The sequence below is a fragment of the Trichosurus vulpecula genome, chromosome 8 (assembly GCF_011100635.1).
Source record: "Trichosurus vulpecula isolate mTriVul1 chromosome 8, mTriVul1.pri, whole genome shotgun sequence".
Classification (NCBI taxonomy): Eukaryota; Metazoa; Chordata; class Mammalia; order Diprotodontia; family Phalangeridae; genus Trichosurus; species Trichosurus vulpecula.
Genome location: NC_050580.1, coordinates 80,390,150 through 80,410,747, shown reverse-complemented (window position 1 = coordinate 80,410,747; position 20,598 = coordinate 80,390,150). Strand labels below are relative to the sequence as shown.

General features: G+C 38.9%; 1 protein-coding gene across 2 annotated transcripts in view; it reads left to right on the top strand.

Annotated features, from left to right (window-relative positions):
* LOC118828026 (cytochrome P450 2C18-like) overlaps positions 1–18,143 on the top strand; it is a 30,002-nt gene extending 11,859 nt beyond the window's left edge. For both annotated transcript variants that reach the window (XM_036734411.1, XM_036734412.1), the window contains exons 5-10: positions 2,838–2,998; positions 3,323–3,499; positions 5,514–5,655; positions 9,136–9,323; positions 12,461–12,602; positions 16,853–18,143. In XM_036734411.1, the coding sequence (XP_036590306.1) occupies positions 2,838–2,998; positions 3,323–3,499; positions 5,514–5,655; positions 9,136–9,323; positions 12,461–12,602; positions 16,853–17,037 (995 nt within the window). In that variant the 3' untranslated portion in view covers positions 17,038–18,143. The remainder of the gene's footprint in view (positions 1–2,837; positions 2,999–3,322; positions 3,500–5,513; positions 5,656–9,135; positions 9,324–12,460; positions 12,603–16,852) is intronic.
* Positions 18,144–20,598: the final 2,455 nt, after the last annotated feature.

The following is a 20,598-nucleotide window of genomic DNA, read 5'->3' as shown; positions in this document are numbered from 1 at the left end:
TAGTCATGCAAAACATATCCATAATAATCATATTGTGAAAGAAAACATAGACCAAAAAAACCCCAAGAAAAAAAGGTAAACAGAAGTATGCTTTAACTTCATTCAGACACCATCGGTTCTATCTCTGGGGATGAATAACATTTTTTAATCATAATTCCTTCATAGTTGTCTTCGATTGTTGTATTGCTGAGAATAGCCAAGTCATTCACTGCCGATCATCTTACAATATCGTTGTTCCTTTGCACACAGTACATTTCACTTTGTATCAGCCCATGCAAATCTTTCCAGATTTTTCTGAGAGCATCCTGCTCATCATTTCTTATAATGCAATAGTATTCCATCATAATCACATACCACAACTTGTTCAGCCATTCCCCGATTGATGGGCATCCCCTCAGTTTCCAATTCTTTGCCCCCAGAAAAGAGGTGCTATAAATATTTTTGTACATACAGGCTCTTTTCCCTTTTGTTTTTTATCCCTTTTGGAATACAGACCTAGGAGTGGTATTGCTAGGTCAAAGGGTATGTGTAGTTTTATAGCCCTTTGGGCATAGTTCCAAATTGCTCTACAGAATGGTTGAATCAGTTCACAACTCCACCAACAAATGGATTAATGTCTCATTTTTCCCACATTCCCTCCAACATTTGTCATTTACCTTTTCTGTCCTATAAGCCAATCTAATAGATATGAGGTAGTACCTCAGAATTGTTTTAATTTGCATTTCTCTAATCAATAGAGAGTCAGAGTATTTTTCACATGGTCATAGTTTTGATTACTTCATGTGGAAACTGATCATATCTTTTGATCATTCATCAATTGGGGAAAAGATTATTTTATAAATTTGACTCAGTTCTCTATATGTTTGAGAAGTGAGACCTTTATCAGAGAAAATTGCTTCATAATTTTTTTCACAGTTGCTATTGCTAACTGTATTTTCCTCCATCCTATTTCTCCTCCCCCACCAGTTTATTCCATTCTCTCTCTCCTTTCACCCTGTCCCTCCTCAAAAGTGTTTCAGCATGGTATTTTTAAATATTTAGTGAGTATTTGTTGCGAGGGAATTGTGCATGTGGGCGGGGGGGGGTGTTGAGAGTATACCTACTGCCTACTGCCCTTTCTACATGAAGCCTTTTTCTGATTCCCCTTACTTCTAATGCCCTCCTTCTGAGATGATCCCTTTATATATAATTTGTTGCTACATAGTTGTTTGCATGCTGTAAGCTTCTAGAGAACAGGGACTATCTTTTGCCCTCTTCAGTGTCTTCACTGCATCTTCAGTGTGTCTTCCTCAGTATCTTCAGTGCTTAGAGCAGTGCCTAACACATAACAGTTGTCTAATAAATGACTATTGACTGACTATTTGATTTGAATGAATTGAAAGTCTATTGCAGTAGTCCAGAAGAGAGGTAATGAGAGCCTGCACCTAAGTGGTGGCAATGTCAGAAGAGAGAGGGGCTGTATGCAAGAGATGCTAGGAAGGTAAAGTTGACAGGCCTTGGCAACAGATTGGATCTGGGGAGCATGAAAGGGTAAGGAGTTGAGGATGATGCTCAAGCTGTGGGTCATTGGGAGAAAAGTAGTACCCTTAGTAGTAATAAGGCAGTTAGCAAGAAGAGAGGGTTTGGGGGGGTAGGGAAAATAAGGAATACAGTTTTGGATGTATGTAAGAGACACAATGAAGAAATAGTAGCACTTAGAAATGGAGTAGATGTGGGGAGTGAGGGTGAGAGAAGAGTAATAGAGGTGTTGACCATCCGTAACTCTATGAATGGTGATCCCATTCATAGAAATGGGGAAGTCTCAAAGCAGACTGGTTTGGAGAGAAGATGATGGAAGCAGATTTTTTAAAAAGATTCAATCTCATAGATAGGGGAGAAGTTGCAAAGGCTACTTGGTGGGCTGAACCCACTACTGATTGGCAGGAGAGCTATAACCTGCTCCATTTCCTATCTGGATTGGCTCACCCTCTGTAGGCAAAATGGTCATTTCTCTCCTCTCCTCTTCCTGAGGACTCATAATGTTAATTCTGAACCCAGGTGACTTAGCTCACTGTTGATTAGAACTTCCAAGCTCAAGAGACTTGCCCATTTCAGACTTCCCAGTATCTGGGATTACAGGTATGGGCTGGCACACCCAAGGAGAACCAATTTTGACAAGACAAGTCATGTGGTGTGGCAGAAAGAACGCTGACTTTGGAGTCCATGCTTTGGACTTTGCTAGTCAGACTTTGCCAGTCAGAGCACAGAATTCAGAGTCGAATTTCACCTCTTTTATCATTTCTTGCCATGTTCCTTACCTATAAAATGGGGATTTGATATTTGCACTGAGTTGCAAAAAACAAATCAGATAAAGGCTATACCACCACCACAACCACCATCACCACCACCACCACCACCATTACCACCACCACTACTACTACCACTCCTCCTCCTCCTCCTCATCCTCTTTCCCTCTTCCCCACTCCTCCTCCTCATTTTCCTTCTCCTCCTACTCCTCCTCCTACCACTACTACTACTACTATTACTGACTATTACTCCTCCTGCTATGATGATGTCTACTACTACTATTGGTGTTGCTTCTGCTGCTACTTCTCCAACTACAAACACCACTGTTATGACTATGATTACTACTACTAAAGCCAAGTGTTTTATTATAACCTAAACAATACCATATAACTGTCAACTTGTAAGCTTGCTAGAGCTATTTGAGGGGACAGTAGAAGAGTCAGTTGCCGCTGCCCTTCAAGGCAGACAAATCTTACCTTGTGATCTCAATGACATTTAATTTAAAATGCAGGTTAAAGCTTCCCTCTCTTTTTGCCCCTCTCATTCTTTAGAACAGCCCTATGATCCCAAGTTCATCCTGGAGTGTGCTCCCTGCAATGTCATCTGCTCTGTCATTTTCCAGAAACGTTTTGAATATGATGATAAGAATTTTCTATATTTAATGGAACTTTTAGAAGAAAACAACAAAATCTTGACCTCCCCATGGATACAGGTGAGGCCAGTGTTTTCTCCTCCTGGGGCTCAAAACAGTTTTCTTTATTTAATAGAAACGACTACCAGGAACTAGGCTAGAATTTATCTTGCACCCCATTGGGAGATGCAGCAGTGGGATTCTGGGACATGCCCATACCTTCCTCCTCATGGACAGGAATGGCAGAATGTAGACAGAGCAGGGGATTTGTGCTACAACTGCCCTGTTAAGCACTGCTTACTATTCAGGCTTCTCTTACACGTGCAATCTGAATCTTAAAAGTGAAGAATTATCATTTGTATCCTTTAGAAAAGAGCTATGTAATTTTTTTTTTCCTTTTCTTAGGTCTACAATTTTATCCCATCTCTAGTACATTATCTCCCAGGATCTCATAGGAAATTCCTTAATAACTGTCAAAAGCTGCAGAATTTTATCTGGGAGAGAGTGAAGGAACACCAAGAAACCCTGGACCCTGACAATCCTCGGGACTTTATTGACTACTTCCTGATGAAAATGGATCAGGTATGATGAGTGGGGCAGGTACAATGAGAGAGGCAGGTTGGCAGCTCACTTCTCATGGATTATTTGGATCCTGTATTGGGACACATTCTCAGTGACACTCACGTAGGTTAGTAGGTCACTGAGAAAGCAGGGGAAAGCAGGCAGCTTTTTGGACGTAGTTCCAATGGACAGACCAGTTCATATCACCTGCTTACATGGGCCTTAAGTACTGAGACATGTAGGAACTCAGTGATTCTTAAAGTGACGTTGGTATTTCCTTTCACTTATAGAAGAAACTATAGGAAGACATAAGACACATTAGGGAAAAGAGTTGATCAAGAAATAGGGCATGGCATCTTGTAGGAGGACTTCCAGCCAGTGATTAGAGAAAAATGTACTGGAAAGAGGAGGGACACCAGAGGCTATGTCTTTGCAATTGGGGAGGGACTTAAGGCATTCCAAGGGAACTCTGTATGCTACAGCCCACTTGCTTTTGGCAGTCACATAGGATAGAGTAAGGCATTAGTCACTACTGACTTGTTTTTCTCTCTTCAATGATAAAATTCATTTAAGGACGGATACATAATTGGAATAAGTATGTATGTACAGAAGTGGTCATGAGAACTTCCCAGCAACTGGCTGATGAACAGTTTCCAAGATCACCGTAATTCCACAGAGACACATGTAGCTGAGACCCTGAAAGAGTAGCTTATGGGAAGTGTGGGGTCTTGTCAATTATGGGAAGCCCTTCAGGGCTTTCCACAAAGCTATGCCTGAACTCTGGATCAAACTAGAGTCGTTAGTTGGTTTGGCTGCATATCTTGGGCTGCGTGGATGACTCTGGAGGGCTTATATGTGCCAATTAAATTCCAAGAAGAATGAATAATATAAGAGAGTCACCCAGTATATAACTCCAAGAATATTTTCATACATGCTTCCTCTACCCACATCTTCAAATATGCTTCCTCCACTCACATCCTCTACCCTCATGCATGGCTCATCACCTTTTGCCTGGCCTGTTACAAACAGTAGCCTGTTTTATTTTTCCAGTTTACAAAGAATTGTATTTATTTATTTTTAATTCTCACAACAACCTTGTGAAGTAGGTGCTATTCTCACCCCCACGTTACTGTTATTTATCTGTTTAATTTTAATTTTATTTTTTAAAATTCAATTTTATTTTATTTTTATGTCTGGATTTTCTCCTTCCTATTCTCCTTCTCCCACATTGAAAAATCAAGGGAAAAAAGCAATTACAATGAAGTATAGTGAAGAAAAAAAATTCCCATCTTGGCCACGTCTAAAACAAGAACCAAAACAAAAAGATAGGTCTCAGTCTATACTCAAAGTCCATTGCCTGTCTCTCTAGAGGTGGTAGCACGTTTGATGATGAGACCTCCCAAATTGTGGTCTGTTATCTTGTTGAACAGTATTTCTAAGTCTTTCAAAGTTATTTGTCTTTACACTATAGTTGTTACTATATAAATTGTTCTTGTGGTTGTGCTCATTTCACTTTGCATTGGTTCATCTAAGTCTTACTAGGTTTCTCTGAAATCATCTCTTTCATCATTTCTTAGAGCACAAAAGTTTTCCACCATGTTCATATGCCATAACTTGTTCAGCCATTTCCCAAATGATTAGCACACATCAGTAACCAATTCTTTTCCACAACAAATAGAGATGCTATGGATTTAATCCCATCAACACTTTTCTTAATTTTCTCATTCATTTGACGTCTGAAGCAGCTACTAAGTGTCTGAAGCAGATCTGAACTCAGGTCCTCTTGATTCCAGGGCCAGTGCTGTATCCACTGTGCAACTTAGCTGTTCCTGTTCTTCATTTTTCATTTACTAAGATAATAAATCCTGTTTATTTCACAAAACTCTTCCAAAAATTTTTGAGGGGCATGGAATGTCTGCATTGGATACATTTATGGAGAGACTACATTCTACCAACTTTTTCTTCATTTTTGGTTCATTTGTGGACATAATCCAAATAAATTGTTTATAATTTAATCATATCAAATTATCCTTAGGAAAAGCAAAGCCAACCATCTGCATTTACTATGGAAAACTTGGCCCAAACAGTCTCCGAACTGTTTATTGCGGGATCAGAGACAACCAGCATAACTCTGAGATATGGACTTCTGCTTCTGCTGAAATATCCTGAAATAGCAGGTATACTGATGCATAAAAATGATAATGAAACTCGGAAGGAAAGTCATGAAGAGGGGACTTGCAGCTCTGTTGAGACTCAGCTTGGAAAAATTTCTGTTGCTGTTTTCATGTATTTAACATTAGCTCTCACATATCCAAATTTGCTCCCTTCTTCCATACTTATTGCAAGGAGAACAGTGGGTTAACTAAAAAAAATCACTGTGCAATTGTATGATGTTTTAGTATTATTATTATTATTATTACTATCTTAAAACATTTCATTAAAGTATTTGGGATATAGATGGCCCTGGGACCTCAAAGTCACAAGGAAGAGTGCAATCTCCAGAAAGTCTGGTTAAGCTGGGAAGGCTTTTGAATACAGATCTGGTGACAGATCTTGTTTCTCTTGCTTGAGTACCATTCTGGCCATGTTTGGAGAGGTTCAGAATTGGAAGGTGAATTGCCTTAATGACTTGAAGTCAGAAAACCCTGGGTTCAAATCCCACCTCAGACACTTATTAAGTAAGTAAACCTGAGGATGTGAATCTTTCTTGGCCTCAATTTTTCACCATAAAATGTGGTAGGATTGGATTAGATGACCTCTAAGGTAGCTTTTAGGATTAAATCTGTGACCCTGTGACTTTCTTTTATTGCTATTGTTTATAGAAATTTGTGAAAGTGTCTACTAATATGTGGAGTACCTATGATCTTGTATTTATGGAGAGACTACATTCTACCAACAATGGTAGAGTGTTCTTACAACGGTGAAATCAGATCTTTTGAAGTCTTTGGAATAATGCCCTAAATTCAGTTGAGGGACGGTCTAGAAGCTACATCCTCTCCTTTAAGACAGAGATACTTAACCCTTTATGTGTGTTGTGAATTCCTTTGGCAGTCTGGTGAAGCCTTTTCTCAGAATGAAGTTTTTAAATGTATCAAACAAAATATGTAATATTACCAAAGAAACCAATTATATTAAAATAAAGGTGAAAACTTTGGATGGGCCTCAGGCTAAGAATCCCTGCTTTAGGAAACTTTAGTTCCTACCTTATGTTCACAATAACAGCAGTCAGCATGTGAAAGCATCTTTAATTTTGTTTCTGGAGGTAGTCTCTTTCCCAATGCAGAATTCAGCTCTTACACATCTTAGTACACAGTTTCATGAGCTCTTGTGGCTAAAAATATCATCTCTGGTAGTCTGCATTTTAGTCATGGCATTCTTTAAATCTGGATAGACTGTTCTGCAGAATCTGGATCTATAGTCTGTTGCCAGGCCTATACTTGGAGCCAGAACTACAAGGTTTAGTTGTATTTTTGTCCTTTTGCTGACATCCCAGGAATGATGACTCTTCTCTTCTTCACACTTAACCCCAAATGCCTTTCTAGTGCTAGTTGCCTGGGCTGCCATCCTACTAGGGCCCTACAGTCACCAAATCCCTTTCTGGGAAGGGAGGGTGCATGCCTTCCCAGCTATTCTAAGTGGATTGCCCACCACCATGCTACCTGGTCTGAGAACCCATGCTATGCAGGATGTCTAGAATCAGCTGGCAGCCACCCATGATAAGCTTACCCTTAGCCCTTCCTATTCCTTATCCCCATCTGCCCTCTATTTCCACTATACTCTGTGGCACCTTCCTTTATTATTTCAGTGGAAAGATCACCGGCTTTAGAGTCAAGAGACTTGCATTTGAATTCTAGCTCTGCTACCCATGTGAACCTTAGGAAGTCATCTCACCTCTCTGAGCTTCGGCTTCCTCATCTGTACACTGAGGGGCATTAGACTACATGACCACTTAAAGTCTCTGACAGCTGATATTGGTTATCTTAATCCTCTTCCATCTCTTCTTCTCAAATTCCTTCCATCTTCTGAGTCACAATGGAACCTAGCTTTTTTCTGAAGACACCAAATCTCTTGGTACTCTTTTTAAGGCTGCCTGCTCTTTCTTTCTCTCTCCCCACTATTGCCCCCTTGCCTAGTACACTTGACGCATAGGACCAGGAGAAAGTTGGTCTGCTCTGTGTTTCATACTATTTCTTTTTCTGAATTTGTTTCTTTTGTTTTGTTTTGTTGAGTTTTGATGGTACTATGAAGAATGCACTTGAATATACATTTGGACATCTCATCACTCCTGTGAGATCAATGAGGCAGGTATCATCTGCATTTTACAGATGAGGAGCTTGAGGTCTCAAAGAATGACTTGCCAAATGTCTAGTTAATTGTAGGGTTGAGACTAGAACTCAGGTCTTGCAACCCTAGGAAAAGTCCTGTCTTCTCCCTGTGCAACTTCCCCTCAAACAGAAGAACAAGGAATTACCAGTGACATCAACCTGTTAAAATGACACCAATATATTAAAAATATAATGGGGAACTAAAATGGGGAAGCATTAACTTTGAAAGCAACTGGCAAAAGTAAGAATTGCTTTAATATATTGATGATATTTTATAACATAGTCACCATGCAAAGGTTAATCTAGCTTTATAAATCTACTTGAATAGATATTTACGTTATGACAGTCAGTCAGTCATAAGTATTTATTAGGTGTTTACTATGTACTAGTCACTGTGCTAAGTGCTAGAGTTACACAGAAAGGTAAAAAACCCCAACATGTTCCCTGCCCTTCTTCTGTTGGGAGAGGTGACACGCAAACAGATATGTACATGCTGGATAAATACAGAATAAGTGAAGGCAATTTCAAAGAGGACACATAAGCAGTTGAGGGAGGGGATATGGGGATTTGGAAAATGCCTCTTGCAGAAGTTGGGATTTGAGCCAAATCTTGAAGGAACCCAGGGAATCCAGGAGCAGCCTTGAGGAGGGAGAACATTCCAAGCAAACAGGACAGAGAGTAAAAAAGTGTGAAGTCAGGAGAGAGAGCACTGTGTCCAAGGAACAGCATGCAAACTAGTATCACTGAATTGGAGAGTATCTGGGGAGGAGTTAGGTTTAAGAAGACTGGAAATGGAGGAAGGGGTCAGTTTGTGAAGGGCTTTGAATGACAAGTAACGATTTTATATTTATAACACTCGTAAAGAATGTCTATCTCTTGTGTTGAATAATTGATAAGGCAAGGAGCACCATTTAGTCAAGGAATCCTAGGTTTATTCTAAGCTTGGGTGCCATTCCTTATAGCAAATGTATCCTGTCCTACCCATAGGTGGAACTGGCAAATCTGGATTCTCTGCTATTCACACACACTACAAAGAGATAGAACTTGGATGCGTTCAATTTGATGGCTCTGTGTAATCCTACCAAAAACCCTTGTCCTGCATTTGTTTAAAGACAACTTAAGGCCTATGCTCTGAGGGCATGTGACTTAGGTGCCTTAGGGCCTGTGGACTCTCAGTTTCCCCAAGAGACTAAATATAACTGTATTTTCTAATAGAGAGAGGATTTAGTGCATGTTTCCTGAGGTAGCTCTAAATGACTGACCAGGAAATTATGGGATATGTGTTTTTCCTCCTTTCTCACTTTTAACATCATTTTTATTCCTATGTTATAGATAAAATTCATGAAGAAATTGTCCATGTGATTGGCCGAAACCGAAGTCCTTGCATGAAGGACAGAAACAGTATGCCTTACACCGATGCAGTGATACATGAGATACAGAGACACATTGATTTAAACCCCTCCAACGTGCCCCATGCAGCAAAACAAGACACTCAGTTCAGACAATATGTCATCCCCAAGGTCAGTGTTTTTTTTTTACCTATGCTACCTCTTAGTAAATTATAGAATCACTGAATCTTGGAAATAAAAGGGAACTCAGGCTCTGTAGTCCAACCTCTACACCTGACAACTGGTTATTAGTCTCTGCTTTAGATATTCACTGACAGTATATATCGCATCTAGCCAGGTAGCCTGTTTCATTTTTTAACAAGCAAAATCAATAGAAAATTACTCCATTTATACATTTGGAATCTGCTTTTTGGTCACTTCTAATCACTGGTTCTATTTCTGTTCTCTAAGGGCAAGATTCCGTTTTGATTCTTACAAAGTAATACGTGTTGTTAATACTTACTACTAGCACAGGGTCTGAGAATTAGTGTAGGGCTAGAGCTATGAATTCTTATTTTTCTTTTCTTAGATTTAAATAAGTCACTCAATGAACATTTATTAAGTGTTTACTATATGTCAAGCATTGTATTAAGGATACAAAGAAAGCCAGGTATTTACTTTATTTTTTAATGAGTAATATATTTTCTATCCCTTCCAACTTACCCTTATTCTGAGTGGAAAAAAAGAAAAGAAAAACAAAATTCTCATAGTATATATGCATAATTGCAGTGTTGCCCATGTCCAAACAGTAAATGTCTTGGTCTTTACCCTCAATCCATCATCTCTCTTTTGAGAGGTGGGTAGTCTGCTTCATCATGAGTCCTCTGGAATCATGGCCGCTCATTGTATTGATCAGTATTCTTAAGTCTTTCAAAGTTATTTGTCTTTACAATATTGTTGTTATTATATAAAACATTCTCCTGGCTCTGCTCACTTCATTCTGTATCAGTTCATACAGGTCTTCCAAGGTTTCCCTGAAGCTGTCCCCTTCGTCATTTCTTAGAGCCCAGTTGTATTCCATCACATCCATATACTGAAATTTACACAACCATTCCCTAATTGATAGGCATCTCTTTAGTTTCCAGTTCTTTGCTACCACAAAAAGAGCTGTTATAAATATTTTGATACAAATGAGTCCTTTTCTCCTTTCTCTGATTTTTTTTGGAGGGAGGAAAGTTAAGTGGTGTTGCCATGTCAAAGGATATATACAGTTTAGTGATTTTGTGGGCATAGTTCCAAATTGCTTTCCTGAATGTCTGGACTACATCACAGTTTCAATGACATTGTATTAACGTGCCTGTTTTTCCAAAGCCCCTCCAGCATTTGTTATTTTCCTTTTCACTCAGCTTTGCTTATCTGATGGTCTAAGGTAGAACCCTAGAATTTTTTTTACTTTGGATTTCCCTAATTATTAGTGCTTTGCAGCATTTTAAAATATGGCTATTAGTAACTTGGATTTCTTCCTTTGAAAACTGTCTGTTCAAATCCCTTGTCCATATATCAATTGGACAATCTTTATTTTTCTTTATGTCTATTTCCTAAAATACAGTGGACTTAATACTCCCTTCCTTTGAACTTGGGAATACCCTTGATAGCTATATCTTTCCCTAGGCATGGACACAATCATTTTCTTTCTTCTCCTCCCTTATTTAAGCTTGTGCCTAGCTGGCCTGGAGAATTTCACAACAATTCCCTTTAGCTACATGGTAGCATAGTGGAGATCAAAGACATGGTCATTGTTTTAAAATGCCATTGCTGAGTCGGTTTGTGCAAAGCTTTTCTAGATCCAACTGGGTTTGTTTATTTGGGTAGCCAAAATATTAGAATCTCCATCCAACTACCCAGGTGGTACACTAAACAAAGATAGCATAAAGTCTTACACTTGTGTTTGAAAAATTTAGGTTCACAAGATTAGATGAGAGAAGCATGGCTATATAATAATTTGTTCAAAAATTATTTGGGAGTTTTAGTGGGCTACACTATGAATCAGCAGCATAATGTGAAAACTGAAAGAGCTATGATGTATCGACACATATGTATGCATGTATATACATATGTATATATCTATATATACACTCATATGTATGCTTGCGTATGTGTATGTATGTATATGGGACTGGACCTATGATTTTGTTGACATAAGGAGCTCTCACTGAGGAACTTCAGTGCAGATTGGTATGCAATTTTGATCTTAAGAGAGTGTCCTGGAACAACGAAGAGCTAGATGACTTTCCAGGGCTACACAAAATTAAATGTTCCAAAGACGGACTTGAACTCAGTTCTTCTTGATTTTGTGTCCTCTGGAAGAGAGGCATAGTGTCCAGGATAAGAAGGTAAGCGTCCCATCAAACCCTGCCCTTGTCAGACTCCATCTGTGGTTATTGTGTTCAGTTCAAACTGCTGCATTGTAGATACATCTTTGATGTCTGGTGGAAGCTATCCAGTGGAATTCAACCAGGAACGTTCAGAGCTTTGAGATCCTGCTGTATAATGATCATTTGAAGGAACTTAGGATGTTAATTTGGATAAAGGAAGACTTAACATCAGTCTTCAAGTTTTTGAAGGGTATTCATGTGGAGGAATGATTAGATTTATCCCACTTGGCCCCAGAGGGCAGAATTAGGAGAAATGAATGAAGTAGTAAAGAGATAAGCTGAGGTTTTTAACAATTAGATCTATCCCAAAGAGAATGGGTTACTTTGGGGAGTACTAGGTTCTCCCCTAGTGGAACTCTTCATTAAAAAGCCGGATAATGCCTTGTTAGGTACTTTGTAGCTGGCGTGCTTCTTATCTTGATAAGTAAAGGGAATTGATACCAGAAGTCTCCTGAACATCTGGTATAATTCCAAAGAGTGAGATCTTTGGTTTCAGTAATACCATTAATGCTCGATGGCAGAGGCTACTTAACTTGTTCTGTGTCCTCTCAGCTCCTGCACCCCTGTATTGTCAACAACATTGCTCTCCAATGCAGAGCCATCTGACCTTCATGTCAAAGGTGCTTGTGAAGGCAGGGCATCAGAGAGAATCTGAGGAAGACTCACTTAGGGATAAAATTTAAGCATGGTATGATGAAAAGAACCTGGTGCAGGACTAGAAGCCAGAAGACCTTGATTCTAGTACTAACTCAATCACTAGCTTGCTAGCAAGTGTTTAATAGTGCTAGTCCTTTGTTTCTATGTTGATAAAATGAGAGTGTTTGGTCCCTTCCAGCTCAAATCTTCTAAGATTATTACTATATAATTGAATTTTTCTGCATTTGTTCTCTCCAGGGCACTACCATATTAACATCACTGACCTCTGTTCTGTATGATGAGAAAGTGTTCCCCAATGCACACAAGTTTGATCCAGGTCACTTCCTGGATGAAAGTGGCAACTTTAAGAAGAGCGACTACTTCATGCCTTTTTCAATAGGTAAGATGAGTCTCCCCAAATCTGCAAACCAAAGATGAATAAAGATCTTTGAGGACCAAGGTTCTAATCCCAGATCTGCAACTTCATACAACTATAGAATTTCAGAGTTGGAAGGATCTGAAAAAGAATCCCTTCTTCAGTATGTTGTAAAAATCTGGCCAACTAGATTTCACTTCAGGACATTCAGCGATAGAACCACCTTATAAGACAGCCCATTCCACTTTGAGAAAGCTAAAACTGTTAGAAGGGTTTTATAACATTCAGCTAAAATCTACCTCTTGGCAACTTCTCAACTTAAATTCTCTGCGTTGCTCTTAATTCTGTAGTTTGAGGACAAGTAGGACTAGTCTAATTTGTCTTCCATGTGATGGCCCTTTAAACACCTGAAGACAACTATCACATGTCTTCACTCCGCTCTGCCCCTCCCATTGCTCTCTTCTCCAGGCTAAACACTCACAGTTCCTTTAATCCATTTTTAAAAGTTTTAAATTTTTTGGCATTGTTTTATATACTAAAATTGTTTTAATTTATTTTATTTGTGGGATAAAACAAGCATTTCCATAATGTAGTATAATAAAAAAAAGAAGATTGCACATGAAACTGCAAATCTGCTATTCCTTTTAAAGTTATCATGGAAATTTATTTTCTTCCCTCCCTCATATTCCTCCCCTCCCCCACCTACAGATGGCTACCATCAGACACAAATATATGTATGTACATATATATACATATATGTAAAATCATTCTATACATACTTCTATTTATGAGTTCTTCGTCTTGATGAAGACAGCATCTTTCTTCATATGTCCTTTATAGTTCATTTAGGCATATCATTTGATAACCATGCTTTTGTGTCTTTAATCAAATATTAACCAGAATAGGCATAAGTCCAGATCTTTGGAACACTCCACTGACAGTCTTTCAAGCTGACCCTGACTCATAATAATTATTCTTTGCATTCAGCCACTCAATTGGTTTTGATTCCACATAAATATTCAATTATTTAACCTACACAGAGGCAGTTAGTGAGAGAGTGGATAGAGCACTGGACCTGGAGTCAGAAAAACCCAAGTTCAGATTTGGCTTCAGATACTTAGCAGCTGTGGGACCTTGGGCAAGTCACCTAACCTCTTTTTGCTTCTCATCTGTAAAATGGTGATAATAATAGTACTTATTTTGCAGGGTCATTGTGAGAATGAAATGCGATAATATTTGTGAAAGTGCTTAGCACAATATGTGGCACATAGTTGGCACTATACAAACGCTTATTCCCTCTCTCTTATAGCTTTCTACAATTTCCACAAGAATAACGTGAAAGACTTTGTAAATCACTGTGCTAAAATCTTAGTGAACTATAACTAGCATCCACAGTCTCTAAGTATAGTTATTCTGTCCAAAAAGGAACTAGAGTTAGTTTGGCGCGATCTGTTCTTGACAGAGCCATGCTAGTCTCTGTGGTCATTGCTTCATTTTCTAACCGCCCCTTCCACAGTACATACCTGAATTTTTACAGGAATTAGATTAAGTCCACTGGCCTCTGGTTGCAAGACTGTATTCTTGACTCTTCTGTCTTTTTTCCTTTCAAAACTGGGACATTTGTGCTGTGATCCTGAGTTTCTTTCATGAACTCTTCACAAATGTTTGAAGATTGCCAAGAGTGAATTAGTCATTGTATTTTCTGGTTCTTTCAACCTTCAAGGATATGGTTCATCTGACCCTTATGACTTCAGATGGCTACCATCAGTTTGCTCCAAGTTGTTCTTAAAACATTTTTACTGTTACTGTATACAATGTTCTCTTGGTTCCGCCTATTTCCTTCTTAATTATTTTCATGTAATTCTTTTCATGTTTTTCTCAGATCATTGACCTCATCATTTAAACCATTCTTTAACCCATTCTTGACACCCATCATCATCTAGGTTGCTGTCCAGCTAATCTGTTTCTCTCCTAAAATATGGCACCAGAAATAAATGCAATACTCCTAATGTGATCTGACAAGGGAAGGAAACTGTGGAACCTCTACCTTTTCATGTCTACACACTGTGCTTCTCTTAATGAAGCCTAAGATGACATTAATTTACTTGGCTTTCTATTGGTCCATATTGCAATCCATTGTTACTCCCAGGTCTTTTTTTAGCCAAATTGCTATTTAGCCATTTTTCACCCAAACTTTTACTTGTGGGGTTGATTTTTTGGAGTCTAAAAATAAAACTTTTCACTAATTTTTATTCAATTTCATATTGTGAGACTGAGTACAATGTTCCAGCCTACTAAGAACTCTTTGAAATCTCTTACTCATCTAGTATGTTTGCTTTCCCTCCCAGTCATCCATGTTATCTGCATGATTTGATAAGCATGCTTTTTGTGTCTTTAATCAAATATTAACCAGAAGAGGGATAAGTTCAGACCTTTGGAACACTCCACTGACAGTCTTTCAAGCTGACCCTGACTCATAATAATTATTCTTTGCATTCAGCCACTCAATTAGTTTTGAATCTACATAAATATTCACTTATTTAACCTATACAGAGGCAGTTAGTGAGAGAGTGGATAGAGCACTGGACCTGGAGTCAGGAAGAACTGAGTTCAGATCTGGCTTCAGATACTTAGTAGCTGTGGGACCTTGGGCAAGTCACTTAACCTCTTTTTGCTTCTCATCTGTAAAATGGTGATGATAATAATAGTACTTATTTTGCAGGGTTATTGTGAGAATGAAATGAGATAATATTTGTGAAAGTGCTTAGCACAATATGTGGCACATAGTTGGCACTATACAAACGCTTATTCCCTCTCTCTTATAGCTTTCTACAATTTCCACAAGAATAACGTGAAAGACTTTGTCAAATACTGTGCTAAAATCTAGGTGAACTGTAACTAGCATCCACAGTCTCTAAGTATAGTTATTCTGTCCAAAAAGGAACTAGAGTTACTTTGGTGTGATCTGTTCTTGACAGAGCCATACTAGTCTCTGTGGTCATTGCTTCATTTTCTAACCACCCCTTCAATAGTACATACCTGAATTTTTACAGGAATTGGATTGAGTTCACTGGCCTCTGGTTGTAAGACTGTATTCTTGGCTCTTCTGTCTTTTTTCCTTTCAAAACTGGGACATTTGTGCTGTGATCCTGAGTTTCTTTCATGAACTCTTCACAAACATTTGAAGATTGCCAAGAGTGAATTAGTCATTGTATTTGCTGGTTCTTTCAACCTTCAGGGATATGGTTTATCTGACCCTTACGACTTCACTTCACATTTTGAGTTCATGTTGTCGCTTGTGAGAATGATTGGTCATTTCACCTCTCTGAGCCTCAGCATTTTTATGCGTCTAATGAGGGCAAGTGGATTACATCACCTCTAAGGTCCTATGTCCAATCCTGAATCATATTCAAGAGGTGGAGAGAATTGTTTTGTCTTTCCAGTACTGCTTAAGCAATGAGATCTGATATTTACTGGATTTTGGATTACTGGATACCTAGATTACTGGAATTTGGAACAATTCCTTTTTTGCACGTTTATTTCCCTTCCCCACCACCCAAGAAAAATAGGATAGAAACAGTAGATAATTGTATTCTGCCTCCAGACTCACCACTAACATCCCTTGACTAGCAAAAAGCTATTCTCTGAGGTATCCTTAGCCAAGAGTCACACCTAGACAGCCCAAGTCCTTGCACCCAAGAGCTTTAGGAATAGGAGTGTCCCCCTAAAACACCAGGCCTATTTCCATCAAGCCCCTGTAACCAACATTGAGGGGAGAAATCATCATGGAGAAGGGGCTTAACTTGCAGTGGCAAAGCAGAAAATAATATTTCTTCTTTAATGTCACTTTTACAGATAAAATCCTTTGGTCTTTGTGGGTTTGAGTATGGATGAATTTGCACTCTTTGTGGGTCTTTGGTAACTTTCCACAGAATTAAAATCCAAACACTTGTTTTGGCCCTAGAGGACTGATTTAGAAAGCAGCAACTGAGAGAGGGTCACCTACCTACATAACTGGGCTTGGCCCTTCAAAAGAGCCAAGAAATTCTTAGCTCTACCTTGTGAGTCAAGTGGAAAATGGAATCCCCAGATATTAGGGCCCATGGACTAAGGGAGAGAGATTACAGGAGGTGCCCTAGAGCAGAGAGGACAGGAACAGGTATAGTTCTTGACCCAGTAGTAATAGGTGGTGGTGAGGTAGCACAAGCTAGTAGGAGTGGCTTAAATCAAGTAGAAATCTATAAATATCATGTGTTTGCATTTGTCTCTTTCAGGAAAACGGGTATGCATTGGTGAGGGCCTAGCTCGGATGGAGTTATTTCTGGTTCTTACCACCATCTTACAGAATTTTACCTTAAAGCCTCTCATTGACCCAAAAGATATTGATACCACCCCAATTTCCACTGGATTTGGCTATGTACCTCCTCCTTACAAACTCTGTTTTCTACCTTCTCTGTGAAGTAGGTGAAGGACCACATTGGGCTTCAGCTACTCTAGTCTTGTTTGACTGTCCTGTAAACAATGGTAATTTTCTCTTGCCTGGCATTCAAAGTCCTCCATGTTTTCATCTTATGCTCTTAATCTTCTTCCAGCCTAGACTATTCCTTTTGCCTTTGGCGTACTGGGTTACTTGCTGTGAGTATTTCATGGGAGGGACATCTAAAGGGAAAAAGCATCTGTGAATACAACCTCATCACTCTTATTATAGTGGTGGTTGTTCAGTCTCCATGGGGCCCCTAATCTGGAGGTGTATGCCATCATTTTCACTTCTTATTTGATCTGCTTCTGGCAAATGGAATAATCTGTAGTCCAATGAAATGGGTGAACTCCTTCCCTTTTTTTAATTTGGCAGCCAGGTGTACTCATAAATTCCTATATTGTTCTGGAACATAATGAGAGGAGATGTATACACATATATCATATGTATAATATATGTTATGTACATATTATCAGGGGATTTATGATTCTCATATTAATTGATATATTTGTAATAACCATACTACCTAGATTTGTTGGAACTCCCTTATTTCCCAGGAGATTCTGGCTTTGGAGCCAGAGCTACAGTTGACCCCCTGCAGTAGAAACTTGTTGTTGTTTCTCCATTCTCAAAGTGGACCCCAATGGCATCAGGAAGATGATGGCTCCCACAGCAGAAAGAATCTCGTGACATGCTAACAATTCACAGATTCCTGAGCTTATAACCACCAAGTGAACTGATTCAGAGTTTGCTGCGTTCCTGTTCCCACTATGCTAATTCTGATTCTGTACCCCACTGAATAATCCCAAAGCTCAATGACCCTTAAGACTTGAAACAATCAATTTAAGAACTGTTCCCACAGGACTCAAGAGCACCTATATTGTCCCCCAAATGCCTATATACACGGGTATGCTGTGGGAACTATTTGCTCAAGACCTAGGAATGCTCGTGTTGGGATCTACCCTCTTTGTGGTTTTTAGTGCATATAAGCTCTACCCCTGCCCCAGATTGAGAATCCCCTCAGCTTCTGTTTGCAAACATGCCTTCCTCACTCTGAAACTAATTAAACTGCTACTTGATTCCTGTCACACCTGTCTCTAGCTTGCTTTGTTTGGCTACAGTCATTCATAGGTTAGACACTAGTCTGGTCCAAACTACATTTAAAATTCTTTTGACTGTACACACACACACACACACACACACACACACACACACATACACACACACATATGTATGTATGTACATGTGTGAGTGTATACACATATATATGAGGGGACAGAGATACATATACAAGCTTACTGAAGAATAAAATATGCATACACAAATGAGGTTATAGAAACTAACACTTCTTAAAAGATAAGAGAAAGGAGAAAAGACAAATTATATGTGTGTATCTATATCTATATGTGCTAGATGGTCCTATAGCTAGGGTGCTGGGTCTGGAGTAAAGAAGACCTGAGTTCAGATCTACCTTTAGACTCTTACTAGCTATGTGACCCTGGGCAAGTCATTTAACCTCTGTTTACTTCACTTTCCTCAACTGTAAAATAGAAATAATAATGCACCTACCTTGAAGGGTTGACACATAGTGGGTGCTACACAAATACTATTCCCTTCTCTTCCCTTTCTGACCATTCAGGGATACCAGTAGAGCAATCTCTGGCTTAGATTCATGACTTGCTCTATCTCAATCTCCTCAAGCAGTATCTAAACTTTAAGAATTGTTACCTTAGTGAGATAATTATCATTACAAACTGCCAAGCTGGATAGATGAGTTAAACTGTCTCGTATCCAGCTGGGCGGGTTGTAATGAAGGTCTGTACTTAGGGAGGTGCTAGAAAACAAGGTGCAGAGGCAAGAGACATTAGACAGGATTTGTTCCTTTGGACAATGTCATTTGAGGATGGATTGAAAGAACTGCCAGTGTTTAAACTGAAGGAGAAAATAATAAGATTGAATATGAAAGTCTCCAACTATTTGAAAGGTTGTTATTTGGAAGAGGGATTAAAGCTTGTTCTGCTTAGCCCCAGAGGGCAATGGAAGGTAACTGGAGAGGTACAGAGTTTGATGCAGGAGAAAACTTGTTAACAAATAGAGCTATACAATGGAATAAGTTTTCCGAGAGTTTTTTGTCCCTCACCTAAGGTTTTCAAGTGAGGTTAGATGCCGTAGAGGATTTTTAAATTTTGTTTTCTCTGAGAAGGGGAATAATCCTTTGACATGAAAAAATGACTAATGGGAAATTGATACCCAAGATAAATAGTGAGACAGTGACAGAGTATCTAACTATATTTTATGTAACTTAATTCAACAATCATTAAGCACCTACTAAGTACCAAACATTCTTCTAGGCTCTGGGAATACAAAGACAAAACCAAAAGGTGCTTGCCTCAGGAGGTTTATATTCTACAGGGCAAAACAAAATAAAGAAAGATAAATACATACAAAACAGTATATTAAATTATAAGGGATTTCAAAGTGGGGGACATTAATCAACTAAAGGAATCAAGAAAGGCTTCTTAAGATGGTAAAATAAAAGCAGGAACTTTCCTGAGCTCTCCCCATTTTCCTTCTAAACACCATTGAAATAATGCCTCAAAGTTCATTTCAGAACTGCAGAACCCACAGAAAGACAGAGTGAAACAGTTTTCCAGACTGAGACAACTTAGAAGATTGGCAAGAAAGGTCTGTCTCACTGGAATGAGCATTAGTGGGGTGCAGTTTAGCACAGCTTATGTCCTGGTAAGCCAGCAGCAGGCTTTAGAAGTGGTAGCTTCCAGAGCTCTCAGTCCACAGGCAATAATAGGGTTGTACAACTAATCAGAAGGAGATTATGGGGCCCTTTGCTGGCAGTGGATGCAGGACTCTATTGTATTACCCATACATATGTGGTTCTGGGTCACAATCACAAGGCAAGGAGGAGCATCAGCACACTGTGGCCACAAAAAACCTAGGACACAGTATTCCAGGACAGAAAAGAGTGCTTGTGGTCACTCACAGACCAGAGTACATATTAGGAGAGGAGTGACCACACCTCTCCTTAGATCATACCACCTTGGAAGAACTTAAAATTTAAAGACTTCTAGAACTAACTCTGAAAAGAGCAGCCTGAAAAACCTGAAGCTTTGGTTAGTCCCCCCTCCACCCTGGGAGTAGAGCCCAACTTTAACATAAAGTTAAAAGTAAAATAGGCTGAGAAAATGAACAAGCAACAAAAAAAGACCCTGACCATAAAAAGTAACTATGGTGACAAAGAAGATGAAAACACAAACTCAGAAAAAGACAATGATGTCAAAACAGCTACATGCAAAGCCTCAAGAACAAATGACAGTAATGCAAGAAAATTATGAAAAGAGAGTCAACAGCTTGGTAAATGAGGCACAAAAAATACTGAAGAAAATAATGCCTTAAAAAAGTAAACATGAAAGAGAAATTACAAAGGATTCAATAAGATTAAAATTTATGTTCTTACATGAGAAGATATGTTTAACTCCTAAGAACTTTCTCATTTTTAGAGCAGTTAGAAGGACTATATGTAAACAG